The 18,390-nt window shown below is 50.3% G+C and overlaps 2 protein-coding genes across 11 annotated transcripts in view; one reads left to right on the top strand and one right to left on the bottom strand.

Annotated features, from left to right (window-relative positions):
• POMT2 (protein O-mannosyltransferase 2) overlaps positions 1-3,378 on the bottom strand; it is a 51,424-nt gene extending 48,046 nt beyond the window's left edge. For 2 of the 4 annotated variants that reach the window (XR_005216276.1, XM_037832190.1), the window contains exon 1: positions 2,915-3,322. Coding sequence is in view for 1 of the 4 variants with exons in the window: in XM_037832190.1 (XP_037688118.1) it covers positions 2,915-3,321 (407 nt within the window). In the remaining 3 variants the exon portion in view is untranslated. Of the gene's footprint in view, positions 1-2,914 lie in introns of all 4 variants that reach the window. The other 2 variants (XR_005216277.1, XM_037832191.1) reach the window with 2 other exon arrangements.
• On the top strand, positions 3,369-17,777 carry GSTZ1 (glutathione S-transferase zeta 1). Of its 7 annotated transcripts, none has more exons than XM_037832203.1 (10): positions 3,369-3,655; positions 6,446-6,497; positions 8,359-8,426; positions 8,969-9,049; positions 9,380-9,505; positions 10,535-10,613; positions 11,386-11,438; positions 11,957-12,050; positions 12,222-12,271; positions 12,989-13,125. In XM_037832203.1, the coding sequence occupies exons 1-9, from the start codon at positions 3,641-3,643 to the stop codon at positions 12,233-12,235; spliced, it is 582 nt and encodes a 193-aa protein (XP_037688131.1). In that variant the 5' UTR covers positions 3,369-3,640; the 3' UTR covers positions 12,236-12,271; positions 12,989-13,125. The 7 variants fall into 7 exon arrangements, with proteins under 7 accessions (XP_037688131.1, XP_037688130.1, XP_037688129.1 ...); XM_037832201.1 differs by lacking the exon at positions 11,957-12,050 and adding an exon at positions 13,645-17,777 and having other exon boundaries at positions 3,473-3,655; positions 12,989-13,144; XM_037832204.1 differs by lacking the exon at positions 11,957-12,050 and adding an exon at positions 6,084-6,150 and having other exon boundaries at positions 3,522-3,655; positions 12,989-13,393.
• The last annotated feature ends 613 nt before the right edge of the window (positions 17,778-18,390 follow it).

The following is an 18,390-nucleotide window of genomic DNA, read 5'->3' as shown; positions in this document are numbered from 1 at the left end:
CATTAGTTTTTCTGTTATCATAGCACAATGACACACCCAGCTACAGCTGCCACTTGACTTAGGCAGACCATGTGACTGTTTGCTGACCTGTCATGCAGATCTTAGAGTAAAGTGAGCATTGTTTCCTCCTCTTTGCACCTCCAGGGATCTAGGCCATTCCTTCCTTAGGTGCTCTGGTGTTGTTCTCCTTTCATTGCCACGTAATCAGTGTGCTCCATCCTAGTGCCCATAACTTTACCTTTTCTTCAATTATCCCCTACTCATAATCAGATGTTTTGTCTGGAAGGGTCTGGTGTGAGAGGGACAAGGGCATTTTTAGAAAATTTAAAGAGACCAGCCATGTCTCCCACCTTGGCCCATGTGGGCCACTGTAGGGGGACTTGACAAGAGGTGTATTCAACCAAGTGAGCATTATCTTTCTGCCCTAGGGCCATGCCATTCCAACAAAGCAATCCAAGTGACTGAACTAGAATTAAGTTTGAATCCTCTAGAGCTCCTTCTGGCTGGGCTACCACCCAGAGAGGGTATCAACCCCTGATGTGCAGTTGCTGTTAGAGAAAAGACAGGTACACCATGCCCAAGAATGGTCAGGGAAGAATCTCAAAATTTCAAAATAGGTTTATATAAGCCCCACCCTATTGTCCTGATCATTACCCAGCTGGTAGCCAAGAGATGAACCCTTTCTGGGGATGACTGTGTTAGGTAACCAAAATGCTTTACTAAGGTAAAACGCTTTACTGGAGGAGAAGGTGAGAGACAAAGAAAGTTGATTTTTCTTTCATTTAAAAAAAATTTTATTGTGGTAACATATACATAACACAACAGTTCCCACTTCACCCTCTTATATATATATAATTCATTGATTTCTGTTACATTCACAATATTGTGCCACCATCACCACCAAGTTGATTTCCGAGGAGACCATTCAGTGACAGACAATATCAGATGCCTGTGGATGGTAGGGAGTGTAGAATGTCTATGGAATACCTCGACTATTGGTCCATTGTTGGGTGGCCTCTGTGATTGGTGTTTCGTTCTAGCTGATACAAATTCATATGCTTCTCCCGACACCATAAGGAACTTAGACTGTGCCATGTATAGAGACCAAATCTGTAACTACTCAGTGATACTTCTCATGCAGTTTAACCACTCCAATGTAACAGTGATCCAAATCAAGTTTAATAGTGATCCAAACAAAATTTATCAAAAAATCCTGAACTGGAGTAGCCTGTGCCCTTTCAGGGAATATGTTTGCATGCAAAGAAGAATGGGCCATGAAATGGCTTTCCATCGGGCATGGAGGACGCTTTTTGGCCATGACACTGGCAATTACACCAAAGATCAGAGGTCAGTCTCAACTCCTTTGCACAGGTCTTAATGATAACAGAATGGCCTTAGACAACATCCCAACTGTCTGAAATAAGACCTACTGGAGTCCTATTGACCAACTGGCCTCCTAGGACTTATTCATTGGTAGCTGATCCAGAATCCTAGAGGAAATGACTGAAGTAAACATTGTAGTTTAGTCTCATACTGCTGCTTAGAGTCCCATTGATAGTAGCCTTCATTAAATGTTGAATGAGACAGAGTAAACGGATTAGGTCCCAGCCTCTGTCAACCAAATTAATCAGAGTAGCCAACAGAGTTGCATACTCATGTGAAAATTAGCTAGAAGCCAAGACAGTGTTGGATAAGGGGTGAGATTAGGAAGGGACTGTCCTGCACAGGTCTCTCATGCTCCTACACATCTGAGTATGCCAAGAATGCAAGACTCTGCTTACACTTAGCCTGTGCCATTTCTCAGGGTCATGTTTGCAGGAAGCAACTTTGGGGGAAGAAGTAATGTCTCCTCCTAGGACAAAGAGCAGGCTTGCTAACTGCTTGCTATAAAATGGTAGATTCTTCAAGCTCATTATTCCTTAGCTGTGACACAACCCACTGTTTGTGAAGTAATAATCTATCTGAGTCCATGGCATCACCCTCTGGGACTTGGGGAGGGGGCAAGGCAAATAACTCCCACATACTGATGTTCATCCTGCTGGCTGTGCCATGAGGAATAACTTCTTTTGTTTCCCACCTGGGAGTTGCATATTTTCTGCCAACACTCATGAAACAATAACGGGCTAATTAATTAACTTTCAAGTAGAATAATCCTGACATTTTGTTTGCTTGCTTGCTTTTTGGTCAAGGAATTTCATCATGTAGTTTCCTTGTTCATTTAATGTAGCCGTTTCCCCTACACTAACTTTTTTCTCAGTGATACTTAAGAAAAGTATGGTATCACCTGTTGGTCAAACAAAGTAACCATTTTCAAATTGTATCAAACTTTTTCCTCTGTCTAGGTGGAGACCAAATTACTTTTTAAACTTGGGTAATGAAAACTGACCATGCCTCAGTTCTGCAGCTGAGAACTACAAAATAAAACCTTTAAGGAAAAAACTCGTCTCACAGGACAACGCTGGACTTGCTTCCTAGAACCCTTCCTCCCGAGGATGAAGGCACCCATTTAGGAATTTTCCCCTCCACTGATGCCTGAAAATTCTGCGGATTAAGAATTTAGGCCTTGGGAAATTCTGTACTAAGAATTTTCAGTTCTCCTTGGACAGTTCAATGCAACTTTAAAAGCTCCAACTTGAGAGCCAGGTGAGACACTCCAGCATAACCTGGAAGACATGAAGACTGCTCCCTCAGATCCTAAGAATCCCACCGCCACCCACCAGAGCAAAACGATTCCTCTCACAGGGGCTGCACCTTGCCAAAGGCAACCACCAGAAACCTCAGTTTCCCCTCCACCAGAGCCCCCTCCCTCCAACTGCCAATTCGTCCCGCCCCTCTGCGCCCTGGGGCCAATCAGAGGGCGGCGTCCGTCCCTCCCAGTTACCATGGTGTCCGCTGAGTCCCTCCCCTCACTCACCAGATGTGAGGAGGCTGGTCCAGACGATAGAAGCGAGTGGCGAAGGACAGCAGCGTCACCAGGGCCAGCAGGGCCCACCCGCCGGCCACCTCGAAGCGCCGCGAGCTCCGAGCAAGCCGTTTGGGGCTTCGCGCTGCATCTTCTGCGGCCAGGCCCACGGCCCTAGCAGCCTGGGGCACACAGCGGCCCCGTTGGGGGCGCAGCTCAGACGCTGCCAGGCCTCCCCCCACCACCGGCGGCATCATTCCCCTCCTCAGGGTCGCCCTCCGGCCTCGAGGCACGCTTGGTCTCGTCAGCCGCCACGCCAAGAAGTCACATAAGGGCAGCTCTGGTTGGCCTGGGAAATGTAGTTCTCTCCGCCGGCAGCGGAGCGCGGAGCCCCGGACTCTGGGCTGGGCGGGAAGCATGGTCTCCGCCCCCGCCTCTGAGAGGCGGCCAGTGACGCAGAGCATGATGGGACTGGTAGGACCAGGGAGGCCTGGGCAGGAGAAACTCCGGGCTCAAGGAACTGCAACTCCCAACAGTGCCAGGAATGGGGGCGTGGCCGGAGGGCGGAGCGAGCTAGAAGAGAAAGTAAAAATCATCGTAGTCCAATCCCTCGCTTTACGGAGAAGAAAGCCACGGTTCCGACTTGTCGGAGTTTCTCTGGGACTTAATTGTCGACAAGTCGGCCAGTCTGAGGTGCGAAGTTTCTTGGCCTGGAAGACGGGTTGCTCGAAGTGCCAGATGCAAGCAGGGAAGGTCTGTGCCCCTCTTCCGGGGAGAGGGGTGCAAGTTAGAAACACTAAGCGGTCCTGGGGGGCGGGTCGAAGGTGAGCCCCACCCACGGCTTCGGCAACGACTCCCAGGATGCAGTGCGCTGCTCCGGGTACGTTTAGCGCCTGCGCGCTGCCCACTGGCTCTCTGGCTGGGGAGGATTGGGCCAGAGGAGGTTTCTCCTGTAGGAGCGCGCGGGGAACGGTGGCGTCGTTCGGTTGGTTTGTAAAGAGTTCCGCCTATACCTCCACCCACCCTTTCTAGGGCTTCTGAACTTCGCCCCTCGCGTCCCATTTCACAGAGCCCTGCGTGCTCCTGTTCCGGCCGCTCAGCTCGACAGCTCCCGACATTTAACGGATGGCGGTCCAGGGATTTTTGCATTTTAAGAGAGCGCCCGAAGCTAGAGGAGCCAATGGCACATTTAGCCATCACAATCACCAGGGAAGCTTCCCGAGCTTATCACCCATGTCCGGAGCCCGCCCCAGAACCACCGTATCAGCCTCCGGTGGAACGGGCCCGGAAATCTGCATGTTTAATAAGCTCCTCAGATGATTCTTACTGGCACTCAAGTTTGAGAACCGCTATTGTAGCTCCAAGGGAGGTGGCACATCAGTGGCATATAGGATATCTTTAATAATATATAACACCCGCCGCCCCCCCTCCTCATTTTTAGGAGTCTTTCTCTAAAATCGTGTGTAAGAGACAGTTTAAAAATAAAATCTGCGAAAGTAGTCCGAAACCAGATTTGGAATGGAAAGAAAATTCTTCCAGGAGATGTATACTTTACTTGAGCTCAAAATTTAGCTCTACACATACAAAGAGGAACACGTGATGGTTTATATATTTATCACTGTAAGAGCAGAAATTAGGAGATTTCAGGTTTCCTACTTATGGGCCATCAGGGTCATAATGGAAGATAGTGGCATTTACTGTGACTGTAATCACCCTCAATATAGATCAAACGTGTAATATTAACTTGGGAAGGTGTTTATTCAGAGCTAAGCTAACGTCTGCCACTCTGTAGAGGCCCCAGCAGTCCCTGCCTCTTGACCAGGTAAAGAAGGTGCTGCACCTCCAGCAGGGACCCTCCAATGTGGCTGCCTAACTCCTCCTTCCAAGGACATCTGCTGCTTACCAGCTGCTCTCCTGCCAAGACCATCTTTACTTTTTCCACAAAGGTGCCTTCAGGGGCAGGCTGGAACTTCCAGGCTCAGAAACCACCTTGGTAGGGCCTAGATTCCTGCTGGTGCCCTGGCCCATGTAGGAGACAGGGTTGTTTGGCAAGGATGGTGAAAGCAGGTTCAAATAGCAACTTGGTGTGTTGGGAGTGGCAAAGGTGAGGGGGAACTTCAATGAAACATGGTCTGAAACGTGGTCGGAAGGGTAGATGGGTATCTGAGAAATTCTACTGAGTCCTCCCTCCATCCATATAGATAAACATGTGTCTGGCTGAAGAGTCAAGAGTGCTAATTACTGGTGACTCTTTCCTGGGTCCTATTTTGAAATACTGGTCACCAAGAAACACCAAGGAAATTAACCTTAAGTCCCGTAAAACTTTAGAAGAAAGGTCACACACTCAGCTGCCTCCAGAGGCCCAGAGGTAACAAAAATGAGAGAAGTGGGTCAGATGGGAGTCAAGGCAAATGAGCACATTCTCTGATTGAAGGGGCCACAAACGGACTCCAGTCAGTTGTTGCTACTCAAGAACCCACCAACTCCAGATTTTTAAAGAAAAAACTGACCACACGATTTGTATATATATTAAAAATACACTGATTTTTTAATGTTGACAACTAATTGAAACATTTTTAAATGTTGCTTAGACCAAACAGAACACTTCTGAGAGCCAGATAGAGCCACCATGGGCTGCCCGCTTGCAAACTCAGCTTTGGAATGAATGGCATGTCTACCAGCTGTTTTTATGAGACCAGCTGAGAGCCTGGAGGACTGATGGATAGGGGAGAGACAGGCACCAAAAGGGGAGAGACAGGCACCAAAACACCAAAGAATTAGGATTCCTGCTCATTCTGCCATTGCTGCAAGGAATCTAAGCCAAAACTTTAGGGCAATGTCTCATTTTACAGATGGAGCTGAAGACTAGAGAAGGGAAGGGATTTGTCCAAGGTCATGTAGAGCTGGTTTGTGCACTGAGACCAGAGCCCAGGTTTGCCAGCTCCCAGCCCACTGGACCACACAAACTACAGCCCTAAAACCATGCACGCTGTCTGCCTGGGACACCAAACTCAGTTCCCCTGGAAGATGAAAGTTATTTATCTGCATGAGGAACTTCCCACAAGTTGGAAAGAGTTGCCCTTTCTGACCAGAGTCAAAGTTCCCCAGATGCCTGTCTTGACCAGCTTCCCCATTGGCTCGTGTGATCCACCCCTTCAGAGTTCCTCCCCTTGTCTCACAGCATTGTGACAGAGGATATTCCCTGGGAGCCCAAGGGTCCCCGTGGTACCATGGCTGAAACTGCTAAGGTAAGGGAGACACTCCCAAGGTGGCTGCCCCTTTGGGAGCTACTCCAACTTCAGGAACCCATGCCACCAGTTTGGGACCAAGGACCCCCACATGGCCCCCAGGAGCCTCTGAGCCAGCGAGCTCTGAATTTGACCTGAGTGGCCCAGGGCACCAGCAGTCCAGCTGGGATGGGAGGAAACAGCACTGGCTCAGAGCCCCAGGGCTGGGGACTGGGGCCTCCTCTCCAGGGAGCTCCTGGGGGCCAGGAACCCACCGAGCACAGGGTAATGTGCGTCTTGTCCTCTCTCTCCTCAGCCCATCCTCTATTCTTATTACCGAAGTTCCTGCTCCTGGAGAGTTCGAATCGGTAAGAGCTTCCACCAAGCTGAGCACCTGTTTGGGATGGAGTGGAGGGAGCCCTGGCTGCTCTGTCACAGCAACCAGACACACACACACCATCCCTGAGCAGTACTTCCACCCCAGAAGTCCAACAAGAGGAGAGTGGTGGTGGAAGGAGAAGGATTATTTTATTGTCTTGGGACTGATACCTCTCTCCATGGTGCTCTCCAGAGCCCCTTAGCAACAGTGTTGAAAGCAGGCTCACAAAATCCAGAGGTCCCTGGTAACTGGCAGGGGAACAGCTGGCCTCCCTCAGTTCTTATCTTATTTGGTCTGACAAATTAAACAGAACTGGGCAGTGTCAACCCCAGAGTCTTCAGGGAAACAGAATCTGGGGCCTCTGGTTTATTCCTAGTTTGACCCTCCCCTCTTTCAGCTTCACACAGTCCTTGGCAAAGATCCTAATCATAACAGCTCATATCGAGGGACAGCTTGTGCTCAGTGCTTTTATGTGCCTGATCACAGTTAAACTGCAAGAGCTCTAGGAGGGATGTACTATTGTTGTCCCCCTTGTATAGATGAGGAAACTGAGGCACGGGGAGTTTATGTAACTTGCTCAAGATCATGCAGCTAGTCAGAGGCCAAGCTGGAATTTGACACTGGGTAGTCTGGCTCCAGAGTCCATGTTCTTAACGAATACACCATGCTGCCTGTCAGGTGAGGAAACTGAGGCACAGAGGCTCAATAAGTTACTTACCCAAGGCCACAGAGCTAGCAAATGAATTTGATGAAATTTGAGCAGGCAGCCTGCCTCTGGGGCCTGACCTTATCTGCTAGGCCATTCTCTCTGACCCCTCCCCTCATCCCAGCGTCACTTGGTACTTGCTGGAGTCAGGAAGGCAGGAGCACTGGGTGCCAACGAAAAACTTTTCTCCAGGGAGACTCCCCTTCCCTGGGCTCCAGAGACTCTGCCCTGGCTGGGCCAGAAGCTAGAGCAGCCTGAGCAGCATCTCTGTGGGGCCTGCATGCTCTGGCCTCTCTGCTCTGCTCCACCCACCTTCACCCTCAAGTGGAGCTGACCAGTGCCAAGGAGGGGCCTGGCCTTTCCTTCTCCTCCCTGCACTCCTTTGCCCTTGCCCAGGAGCAGCCATCACCTCATTTTAATACACAGGCATGTGTGCACGCACACACAGTCTTCTCCACTAGGGTTGACCCAAGCATTTTTACCTTCCCCATTCCCAGGGAAAATTATCTAAGGGGTTAAAGAGGAAATGTAGGCACTGGGAGTCATAACAAATGCTCTGAGACCACCAAGGAGCCCTGATGCCCTGCCTGGAATTGACAGTAAAAAGCCTGAGAACAGAGCTTTCCAGAGAGGACTTCTCCAAACAGAAAAAGTGTGTCATCTACCTGTGTGTGCTCTGGGGTCACTTGAGCAAAACACCTTCCCTTGGGAAGTTGTCCCCTTAGATTTCTTCATGAGGGAGTAATTGCATTTGTCCAACAAATAAGCCCTGCTTGCCACTGTTTAAGGCCCTGAGGACATGACAGAGGGCAGATGAACAAGACACATTCCTGCTGTCCTCCAGGAGCCCACAGGGTGCCAGGGATGATGGGGCTGGGCTCACATCTTTATGGAGGGCCCTGTTGGTGCAGAAAGTGAGGGCTCCTAGAGTTCAAGAAGAGAGGGGCAGAGCGTCGTGGACCAGTGCTGGGGGAGTGGGTGGTGACAAGGAAAGCAGGAGGGAAGGGGACATGGCCAAGTTGGGCTGCAGTCACTTAGCATGTCGGGAAACCTCCCTCTGCAGCCTCTTCTCACCTTGCGAAGGGCTCTTTCTTTGGTTGTGCTGCTAAGGGATGTCCCCTGACTGCCGTCTGATCTCTCCTAGCTCTGGCCTTGAAAGGGATTGCCTATGAGACGAAGCCCATCAACCTCATAAAGGATGGGGGCCAGCAGGTAAGGAGGCCACCGTGGAACCAAGACGTGGGAATGGGGCCTTGGAGAGGTTCCAGCCATGGGGTGCAGACTTCTGTTACCAGGAGGGTGAACTGTGTTCTGTGGTCCCCATGGCCGGAGGAGGCTGCTGGCTCTCCCAGTGGGACATGGTGGCAGGCTGTGCAGCAAGAGGAACCATGGGAAGGGCCAGGTCCCAGGCTCCACACCACAGCCTGGTCTCTCCAGTGCCTGACGTCAGGAGGCGTTGGGTCCTTGCCCCATACTGTGCCCTCTGGCTGGTGCAGGAGCTGCCCTGGGTGGCCACACCGTGAGATGCAGGGGAAAGCACATTGTGACAAAGCCTATAGGTCAATAGCATCTGGGGTTTGGGAGCTCTGCCTGGATCCCCCAGGGATCACCTAGGCCTTGGAGCCAGGGCCTTCCCCAGGGAAGGGAGGGGTGGATAAAAGGCCAACCTCAGGTGTGGGGCCTTCTCCTTGCCCGGTTCTGCTCTGGCCAGCTCAGGCCAGGCCACCCCACCCACTGGGGCCTTGTCTCCATAGTTCTCTGAAGAATTCCAGGCACTGAATCCCATGAAGCAGGTCCCAGCCCTGAAGATTGATGGAATCACCATTTGCCAGTCGGTGAGTGCAGGGCGTGGGAAGGCCCTGTGTGAGAGTGGGGCCCTGGATGAGAGGCCCTTGCATCACTTCCTTGCCTGTGTATGGCCCAGGTGCCTAGCACAGAGTGGGGGCTCAATAAGGATTTGTCAGCGGGACCGGTGACTCAAGCATATGGGGAGCAAAGGTCTGCCAGACAAGGGTCCAAAAAGATCTCTTCCTGCCTGGGGAGGCTCGTGGTTTACAGGGCCCTACCTAAGGAGGGGGAGGAAGAGAAGGAAGAGTTTGCTGGCCCTGGGCCCTCTGCTCCGGGGGTCTGGGGTCCTCTCCCTGCCTCACTGCTCCCCTGGACAGCTGGCCATTATCGAGTACCTGGAGGAGACTCGGCCCACCCCACGCCTTCTGCCTCAGGACCCGAAGAAGAGGGCCAGCATGCGCATGATTTCCGACATCATCGCTGGAGGCATCCAGCCCCTGCAGGTGTGGCCCCTGGATGCTCAGACCCTTACACACCATCTCACACTCGCACCCTTGCACACTGCAGTGCCTCCCATGCTCTTACCTTCGACACTTGCACACTCTTGCGCGCCCACAGTGCGGTGCCTGGCCTGGGGCTTGCGGGGGCAGGGTGGGAGGACAGGGAGGGCTTCACAGGCTTGGGTCCCTAAGCCATGTGGCAGGGAGAAGGAGGGAGTGCAGAAATCATCCAGTCCTGGGGGCCCCTAGGTTTCCAAGGACACGAGGTAGTAGGAGAGAGGCTGAGCAGGCGCCGGCCTCCTTCCTTTAACTAGAGCCGCCTCTCTTTGATCTGTTTCGGATCATATTTTGGGATTCTTACAAGAATTTGTTTGAAATAAATTTTCACTGTTAAACAAACAAGTATTAAGACAATTCATCTCTGCCAACCCCTGACTTTACAAATGAGGAAGTGTTTCCAGAAAGGTGGAAAGCAGAGAAAGGCCACAGCCCAGGACCCTTGACTGTGTGCTCCTGTCCTCCTACCCTCATGTCATGTTGCCTTTTTAACAAAGGAGGGTGGAGCAGACAGACATTCCCATTTTACAGATGAGGAAGCTGAAGCCCAGAAGTGAAAGGCTTCAGGGTGCAAGGATAGAACCAGAGGCCCAGGCTCCTGAAAGCCAGTCCTGTGTGCTTCCCCGCTCCCACCCACCTCACCCTGTGTGATGCTCACCCCCCACAAGGGAGCACCTAAGGGTGCAGGGGTGGTGGGCCTCAGGTTTTAGCCACACCTGCCCCAGCCATGGCAGCGGCCCATGCCCCCTCCCTTGTCCAACCCTGCCAGTCACCTGGCTTTCAACCCCAGGGGCCACTGGCAGCCTGAGAGGGGGCTGTGGGGATCGTCCCCGCCCTCCGACCTCAGGGTCCTGATGGGGGATAGCAGGGGGTGGGGGGAGGAACAGGTGCACAGCCAGGGGCAGTGGGAACTGAGCTTCCTTGGGGGGAGCCTGGTTCTCAAAGCCAATCACAGATTTCCCTTGGGCTACACAGAACTTGTCTGTCCTGAAGCAAGTGGGACAGGAGAATCAGCTGACCTGGGCCCAGACGGCCATCAGTTCTGGCTTTAATGGTGAGTCGGTGCTCCTGCATGCGTCCCCGAGGGGGCCTCTCAGAGAAATGGCCTCTTGCATCTGGCCTCGCTCTCTGGTGCTTTTTTTTTTTTTTTTTCCCTGAGGGAAGCTTTTTATTCTTGCTTTGGGGCGTTGAATTCTTTGTCTATGTAAACTTAGTTCATATAGATTTTTTTTTTTAAACTAAATTCAGTTTTATTGAGATATATTCACCTACCATACTTTCATCCATGGTGTACAGTCAACTGTTCACAGTACCATCATATAGTTGTGCATTCATCACCCCAATCTATTTTTGAACATTTCCCTTACACTAGAAAGAATAAAACTAAAACATAAAAGTAAAAAAAGAACACCCAAATCATTCCCCCCATTCCACCCTATTTGCTCTGGTGCTTTGGGGAGCCTCGGTCCCTTTGGATGGCCCAGCCTCTGCTTCACCGCCTGTTCCGTCTAGTTAACCCAGACCAGCAAAATGCAGACTCATTGGTGTGGGAGCTGCTGCCTGAGCCAGTGGCTTCTCTTGTCTGATTTGGGGACGGAGAGGCGACTGGACTTAAGGAGCCCAGGGAGGCATCGTCTCTTCCCCATCAACTCACAGACCTGGCTGCCATGTACTCACCCTCCCCTCTTCTCCCCTAACACCCATGCCCTCTGAACGCTCAGCCTGTAGCTCGCCACCCATTGCATAGCTATGGACCCTAAGACCTAAAAAGGCTGGTCTCCCCTTTCTGTGCCCAGAATAAGTTTGTTCATGTGGCCTCCCCACAGCTCTGGAGAAGATCCTGCAGAGCACGGCAGGGAAGTACTGTGTGGGAGACGAGGTAAGGGTTTCCCTGGCCTGCCCATGAGGGCTTCGACTCTCTTCCCCTTACACGCAGCTATTTTCCCCCACCCCAGGGGTGGGCTCAGCTCAAAGCTTCCTGAGGAAGCATCTGTAGGAGGGAGGAGGGGTCAGCTATCAAGGTCCTCCTCCTTGGGCCATTTGACATCCCAAGGCCAAGCAGAGGTTAGCACATGGGGAGCTCCTCAGCCCACTCCTAAGTTGCCTCAAGAGGGAGTGAGTTTCTCTTTCCTGGAGGTATTGAAGCTAGAAGACTTCACTTGGAGATGATGAGGGGTCCAGGTATCAGCTGAGGGACTGGACTGGATGATGTCTCCATGCCCTCCCAATTCTGAGATTCGGGGATTCAGGTGCCCTTGACTCCAGTGCTAAGGTCCTGGACCTGTGGCATTCTGGGTTCCAGGGCCCCCACCCCCACCCTGAGGCATCTCCTCCTCCTGGGAGATCTCTAAGTGCCTGTTGATGGCGTTTTTTAACTAATGCAGTAACATCCAACAGGGCTATGAAACCTCTGACCACCCACAGAGCTGGTTGTCAGGGCAACTGGAGCATGGCCAGGGAGAAGTACTTCAGCTCTGGGCAGCAGACCCAGGCGGGCCCAGGGGAGACCGGAGGGGAGGGAGCTGGAGGAGATGGGATGGAAGAGCCAGAGTAGATGGGCACCTCAGGGGCCAACACTGCCTGTGAGATGGCCACGGGGTGTAGCCTGTTCAGCGGGTACACGCTATCACAGACCACTTCTCCAACCCCGACTCTCTTTCAGGTTTCTGTGGCTGATTTGTGTCTAGTCCCTCAGGTGGCAAATGCCGAAAGGTAAGTAAGAACCCTGACTCCTGCCCTCCTCCTCCCCTCAAAAGACTCCAGCCCCCTCCCACAGTCAGGCCCCCCATCTCCACTAATGAGGGAGCATTTCATGTAGGGATGCTCCCCAACTGACCAAAGAGCCCCCCAGGCCAGGCCGCACCAGCCACTTTAGCCTGGAGGAGGAGGGATGGAAGAAATCAGTGAACTGCCCTCTACTGTGCCCACTGCAGCCAGTGCCAGGTGACCCTGCAGCCCTGCTCCTAAGAGGAGATGGCTCACCTGGTGGACCCTCCATAAGAAACCACCTCAAGAGCACCGGCCTGCTGCCCCCAGGAGAGCATGAATGAGTACCTCCCTGCAGGAGGCATCACTCTAGGCACTGCTGGGAATATGGGATGTGTGACTCACACCTGCCTCCAAGAAGCTTATGCTAGCTAGCTTATGCCTAGCTGGCTGCCTTACACACCTGACATGTGGCAGGTCCTCCATTGCTGTGATAGGAACAGTAGGTGACAGAAATGCCAGATGATGCTGCACAAGTCCTACTCATCCCCAGAGAGCTCTGTGGGAATAAGGCTCTCCCTGGGAGGGCCACCTGCCTAGTCCTTCCCTGGCCTGCCCCTTGGACCTCATACAGCCCTGCCTCTGTGTGTCCCTCACCGCCCTTGGGGCAGTCTCCCTGTGCCCCCGCAGAGCTTGGCTTAGGTGAGTGTCTCTCTGCCACAGGTTCAAGGTGGATTGCATTCCCTACCCCACCATCAGCCGCATCAACAAGACACTGCTGGCCTTGGAGGCCTTCCAAGTGACCCACCCTTGCCGGCAGCCAGATACACCCCCTGAGCTGAGGGCCTAGCTCCCAAGCCCTGTTCCACTGATTATGGGGTAAGGAGCAGGAGCAGAAGCGAGGTTGGCTGAACAGGTCTGGAATTGATAACGCTCGCTGGAGAAGCAGGAGACTTGACATCTAGCCCTAGACCTGCCTTCCCCCTGAACCTCTTTCTGTCTTAGTCCCCTCATCTGTCGTATGTGGCGGAGGGGGGAGGGGGATGCTGGGAAGGGACGGGCAAGAACAATACCTGCTCTCTATGTCATGAGGCACTCATGAAAATAAAATGAGAATGTAGACTAAAATACCTGGCAAGTTTAAAGTACCCAGAGCCATAAGGAAGCCCAAGATCCTCTTCCCACTTCCTCTTTCTGTGACCTGATTCCAAAGAATGCCCATACTGAAATCTGGTGATTAAACCAAAGCCTGGGCCTCCAGGTTGTTCAGCTAAGGCTGAGCTGGGTTCTAGAAGATGAACACTCTGTCCCTAACTGGAATGCCCCTGTGTCTGAAGTAGGAGAGGAAGTCAGCCAGCCATGTGTCCACCCTGTGGCAGGTCTGGCCCCTGGAACCTATGGACGAGGAAGAGAAATAAGCCCAAGCCTGCCTGAAAGAATCAGACAGGATCCAGGAAGAGACTACCAGCTGAGTTCCCAAGGCTAGGCAAGATACCATCGTTAAGTGTTCCATTCCCGCACTGAGAGGGAAGTTGGCCCTCTCAACTCAGTCCCTCACTTCCAGGAGCAGCATCCTCTGGACCAGCCCCAGGACTGGGCACTTGGCATAAGATCCGGTCGTGAATGGTCCTGGGAACTGGAGGCAGGCTTCTCTGTGGGCATTGTGAGAAGCTACTGACCAGACCAGTTCAGGAGACCGACCAGGCCACAATTTATCGTCAGCTTTGAGGGAACAAGTTCCCGTCCCTGGCTGTGTCCAACCATAACCAGGATCACCTCTTGGCAGAGATGTCGGGAGATTGCAGTAGTTGCTGGGGTGAAACAAGATGACCGTTTACATCCCATATCTGAGGTTCCATTTCCCTTGCATGGCTGAGGTGCAACAGGAATTTAGATACATGTGTCTGGTTCAAATGGAAGCCACCTTTCTCAGCCCCGAGTCCCTTTGCCCCAGCCCCAGTCCCAGGGCACCCCTTCTCATCCTGGGCTACTTTGTGGCCTCTCCTTCTTTGTTAGATGACCTGGGTTCCAGGCTGCAGAATGACCAAAGTGGATCACACTTTCCCCCCTCAGGTGGGTTTGCAGGGCAAAGCAGAGGAAAGGAGACAAGGCATAAAATGATGAGAAAGACTCAGTGGTACCTCCTGCCTGGCTGCCATCTTGACTCTTTTTCCCTCAAATTATTCCAAACTTAATTGGTAAGGTAAAGTCACCTGGGCTCTGTCCAAGAAACCTTTACTTGAGACCAGGGATGAGGAATCCTTGCCTCCTGACTTGGACATTTGAAACAAGGTGATTAAAACGCCTGTGGTTTCCAGAGGATGAATCTAGTGGAAAGGAGGTGGCCCCCTACAGTTCCCATGGCTGTGGGCCTCCCTGGCCCTGGCGAGATGGTGGGGTCAGAGGAGCAGCAGGCAAGTTGCGGGAGCTGGGGTTGGCCAGAAGAAGTGCTGCTGCCACCTTCCCAGGACTACAGAGGCAGGTGGCTCTGCTTCTCACCTGTAGGCTCCTGTGTGAACCCATTTTCAACATGCTGGGGTTACCAGGACTCCCCCATCCCCTTCCCAAACTCATCTCCAGGCAACAGAGAAGCCCAAGAGACTTCTGGCAAGGGAAGGGGGGGGCAGATAGAATCCATATCTAGGAGACGATACAGAAACACGTATAATGCAGTACACTCCCACTGCCTTGAACTAATTCTGGAGAGAACTAGGTATAATGAGAGGATGAACTGGGATTTTTTCCAGGAAGAAAACAATCTGGTGGCTGTCCTATTCCAACTTCTCTCCATTCAGTCACCACCAGCAGGCAATGAGCCCTTCCAGGTGACCCCCACTGAGCCGGGGCTGGGATGCATAGATGTTGGACAGGGCATACAACTGCCATGACCCCTGTTCTTACTGAGTTTAGGTTCCCCCAGTGGTTCCTGAAAAGGACAACTTATTTGACTGGCTCTAACTCTACTGCTCCACACTGTTTCTGTTGTCTATCTGCTTGTCTGTCTGTCCCAAGATAACTTCTAAGAGTTGAAATATTTAAACTCAATTAGGCCTCCCCTTAGAAGTTATCAAAATACCAACCTTTTAACCTGAGGCTCCATCAGCCATCCTAAAACTGGAGGTAAAGGCCTAATGGAGTTTAAGGAAATCTAAACCAGATAAAGAGGTGATGCAACCTCTATTATCAAACATTATGAAAAACCATCCTTCATCTAATGCACAAAATTCATCTTTCCTAGGCAGGTTCCATAGTTTAACAGTTTTCTGATATGTGTCAAGTGTGATGTGAATAGAATAATCAGAGCTGGGTTGATTACTCTTGGCTGAGAGAAGGTAGAGCAAATGCTGTGACTTTTCCTCTGGCCTCAGCATGGAAGCATCAGAGATGCTTGGAGTCCATGACCTTTCTCTGAGGCCCTCCTTTCTCATATTTCTCGAACCCAGGCAAACCTGATCTTCCCCGATAAAAACAGAAATGTGTTTAAGCCAAAAAAAAAAAAAAAAAAAAAACACCTCACTCTAGGCTCCTTCAAGGTGACTCACCTGGAAAATGTTGGGTTTTGGGGAGCATCCCCCCACCCTATCAATTACCTGTGCTTCCTAGAGGAAGTTACTCAACCTTGGTGGGTCTCGGCTAAACCAGGCTTCAGAGGACAATAACCTGTCTCCTTATTTCATGCTGTTTTTGTGAAGGAGATTTCTGTAGTTTAGAGCTAGATCCTAAGACTTGGAGCACTCTACACAGTTCATAGCAACACAGCTGGTCTCAAGACCAAGGCTGAGAACTCTCCTGGCCCCTTCATCTAGAACCAGTGGGAGAGACTTGATCCGTAAGGGCTTCTGACAACTTTTCTGTTATCTCTTGTGGGCTTCAGAGATTAGGGCTGTGAAGTCAGGGAAACTGGGAGAATGGAACTAGGAGGGCTGAGAAGGTAGGACCAGGGGAGCCACCAGCTCCACATGAACTGAGGGATGGAAAGAGGTCGGGAGGTGGGGAGAGGAGAGGATGAGTAGAGGTTCTGGTCACACTGAATGGTCATGGTTCACAAGAAGCAGCAGCATTTTTTTTCTGGTTTCTGGGCCTGCAGTATTGAGAGAGTGAGGCTATCTTGTGTTCCCCAGCCCTGGGCCTCAATGGATTCCAGTTCATCCACATGGTCAGCTGTCCTGTTGCTCAGGGATGTGGAGACCTGAGGTTTTGGAGGCTTTGGCCTCTCCCTACAGAGAACCCTCCTCCAGGGACCTAGGGCTGGCTGCATGGGAGAGGCAAAAACCCTCTTCTCTATTCTCGGAGGAACTTAGCTTTGCCCTAGAGAGTAAGAGAATGTAGCATATCTAAACCATCTTCCTGCATGAGAGCAGAGTTCCTTCAACCTCTGTTACGTTGGCATCTAGCAATGTGACTAGCCTTGCTTCATAAATGTGTTGGATCGAAAGATGCCCTGCCTGGACAACTGTGACTGACTACCTGCTCTGTCCCCTCCATGAGAGTCCCTCAACTCCCATTTCCCTGTAATTCCTCTCTCAGAGGCTCTGGAGGATCATAAAGGAGCAATTATTTCCAGCAGCGCATAGACTTTTCTGTAGAGGTTAGGCTTCAAGACTTGGCAATAATTAAACTTCTATAAAGGGCTTTGAAAACTAGCTCCCCCGCAGCTCTCTCAAATATGCAAAAAAAAAAAAAAAAAAATTCTTATTTTCAGGGATCAGATGTATCTCTCCCAGTCCAAAACCATCAACTTTTTAGGAACTTTCCAGGAGGAGCTTCTCCCTCAAAAGGCTGAGTGTGTGGTAAAAGTCAAGTCCTTCATTATTTCCCTATCAGTTGTCAGAGGTGGGAAAAATCAGGGGACACTGATCCTGATACACTGGGAGCCATGAAAGAGCTGGTCTTCCTGGGTGCAGTGTGAGGGTTGGAGTAGCCTGATACTGTAAATGAGATACGAGGGTCTTCCAACTCCATGGAAGTAATAAGTTCTGAAAAATACTTTAGAAGGACAAAAGCAAAAGGGCAGAGCAATCAGGAAATACTTGAAACCAAAACAAAAAATGTAGGATTTTGTTTCAAAGAAATTTTACATATCCTTTAAGGAAAGTAATAAACTCATTAGACAAGCAGATGGATAGGCACATTCATAAATACTTGATTGAAACTTTCTTGGCTACCCATAACATTTTTTTTTAAATTTCCTCCTAACTTTTAAACATAACTTCCTTAGTTCTTTATTCCAAGGTCACAAGCAGGCATCATTCCCCTTTGGGAGAATACTCTGAATTAAGATGACTGCTGAGTTGAAGCCAAAACTACATGGGTTAGCAAACGTCAAGGCTGTATGTCAAGAGCTGCAATTCATGAGCTACCTTATATAATCCTAACTGAGTTATGTTAAGGTCAATGATATGACAGATGAGTACTTTAAAAAAGTTAAAAAGTAATCTTAAATCTTAAATGTAGCAGTGATACATTAACATTCAGCATACCCAAACATAAATCATTAAAGATTCCCGCTACATATAATCTGCCTGGGCTTTTTTATCATTGGTTGTGGTGCAGTTTGGTAGGCAGTTTATATTCATTTAACTCATAATTATTTCAGATCCCTTCCTCCTTTCCACTTAAGCCACTAAAACAGGTTGCAAAAGAAAGTGGAGAAAAAAAACAGACATCAATGAATAAAAATTTAAATGTCACTCTTTCATGCTCCAGGAACATAAGTCCTCTTTCTGTAATATATGCCAGCGATGTGCAGAGGCAGAGTATTTTAAGATATCAGATATATCATGGTGTTTTTTATGTACATGGAAGAAGGCTGAATTACTATTACTCAGGCTGTTAACAACTACCTTGGAGTCCAAAGTGTTGGTTCCCAATTTGAACAGAGTAAATTCATTGGAAAAAAAGCAGCATTAGGGACCAAGTACTATTTATGCTATTTATTAATCTATTCTATTTATTAATCCTCATTATATATCCAACTTTTCTACCCTTGGGCCAAACCCAGCTCCCAGTTCATAATACTCTTCCATGAATTCAAATGCAGGTGAAACATCTTTCAATCTCATTCTCAACTTTTTCTTAAAAATAGATTATAAAAATAATTCATGTGGATTTATAGAATACTTTTC

This window comes from Choloepus didactylus, chromosome 4, assembly GCF_015220235.1.
Source record: "Choloepus didactylus isolate mChoDid1 chromosome 4, mChoDid1.pri, whole genome shotgun sequence".
Lineage (NCBI taxonomy): Eukaryota > Metazoa > Chordata > Mammalia > Pilosa > Megalonychidae > Choloepus > Choloepus didactylus.
The sequence above is the reverse complement of the archived record's forward strand: the minus strand, read 5'-3'. Positions and strand labels throughout refer to the sequence as shown.

What these genes read in the sequence shown, in the direction of transcription:
- GSTZ1 (XM_037832204.1), top strand. An exon ending in TAAAGGATGGGGGCCAGCAG is followed by an intron (nt 8,427 to 8,968) that starts GTAAGGAGGCCA and finishes TTGTCTCCATAG; the next exon opens with TTCTCTGAAGAATTCCAGGC. An exon ending in CAGGTGGCAAATGCCGAAAG is followed by an intron (nt 12,272 to 12,988) that starts GTAAGTAAGAAC and finishes TCTCTGCCACAG; the next exon opens with GTTCAAGGTGGATTGCATTC.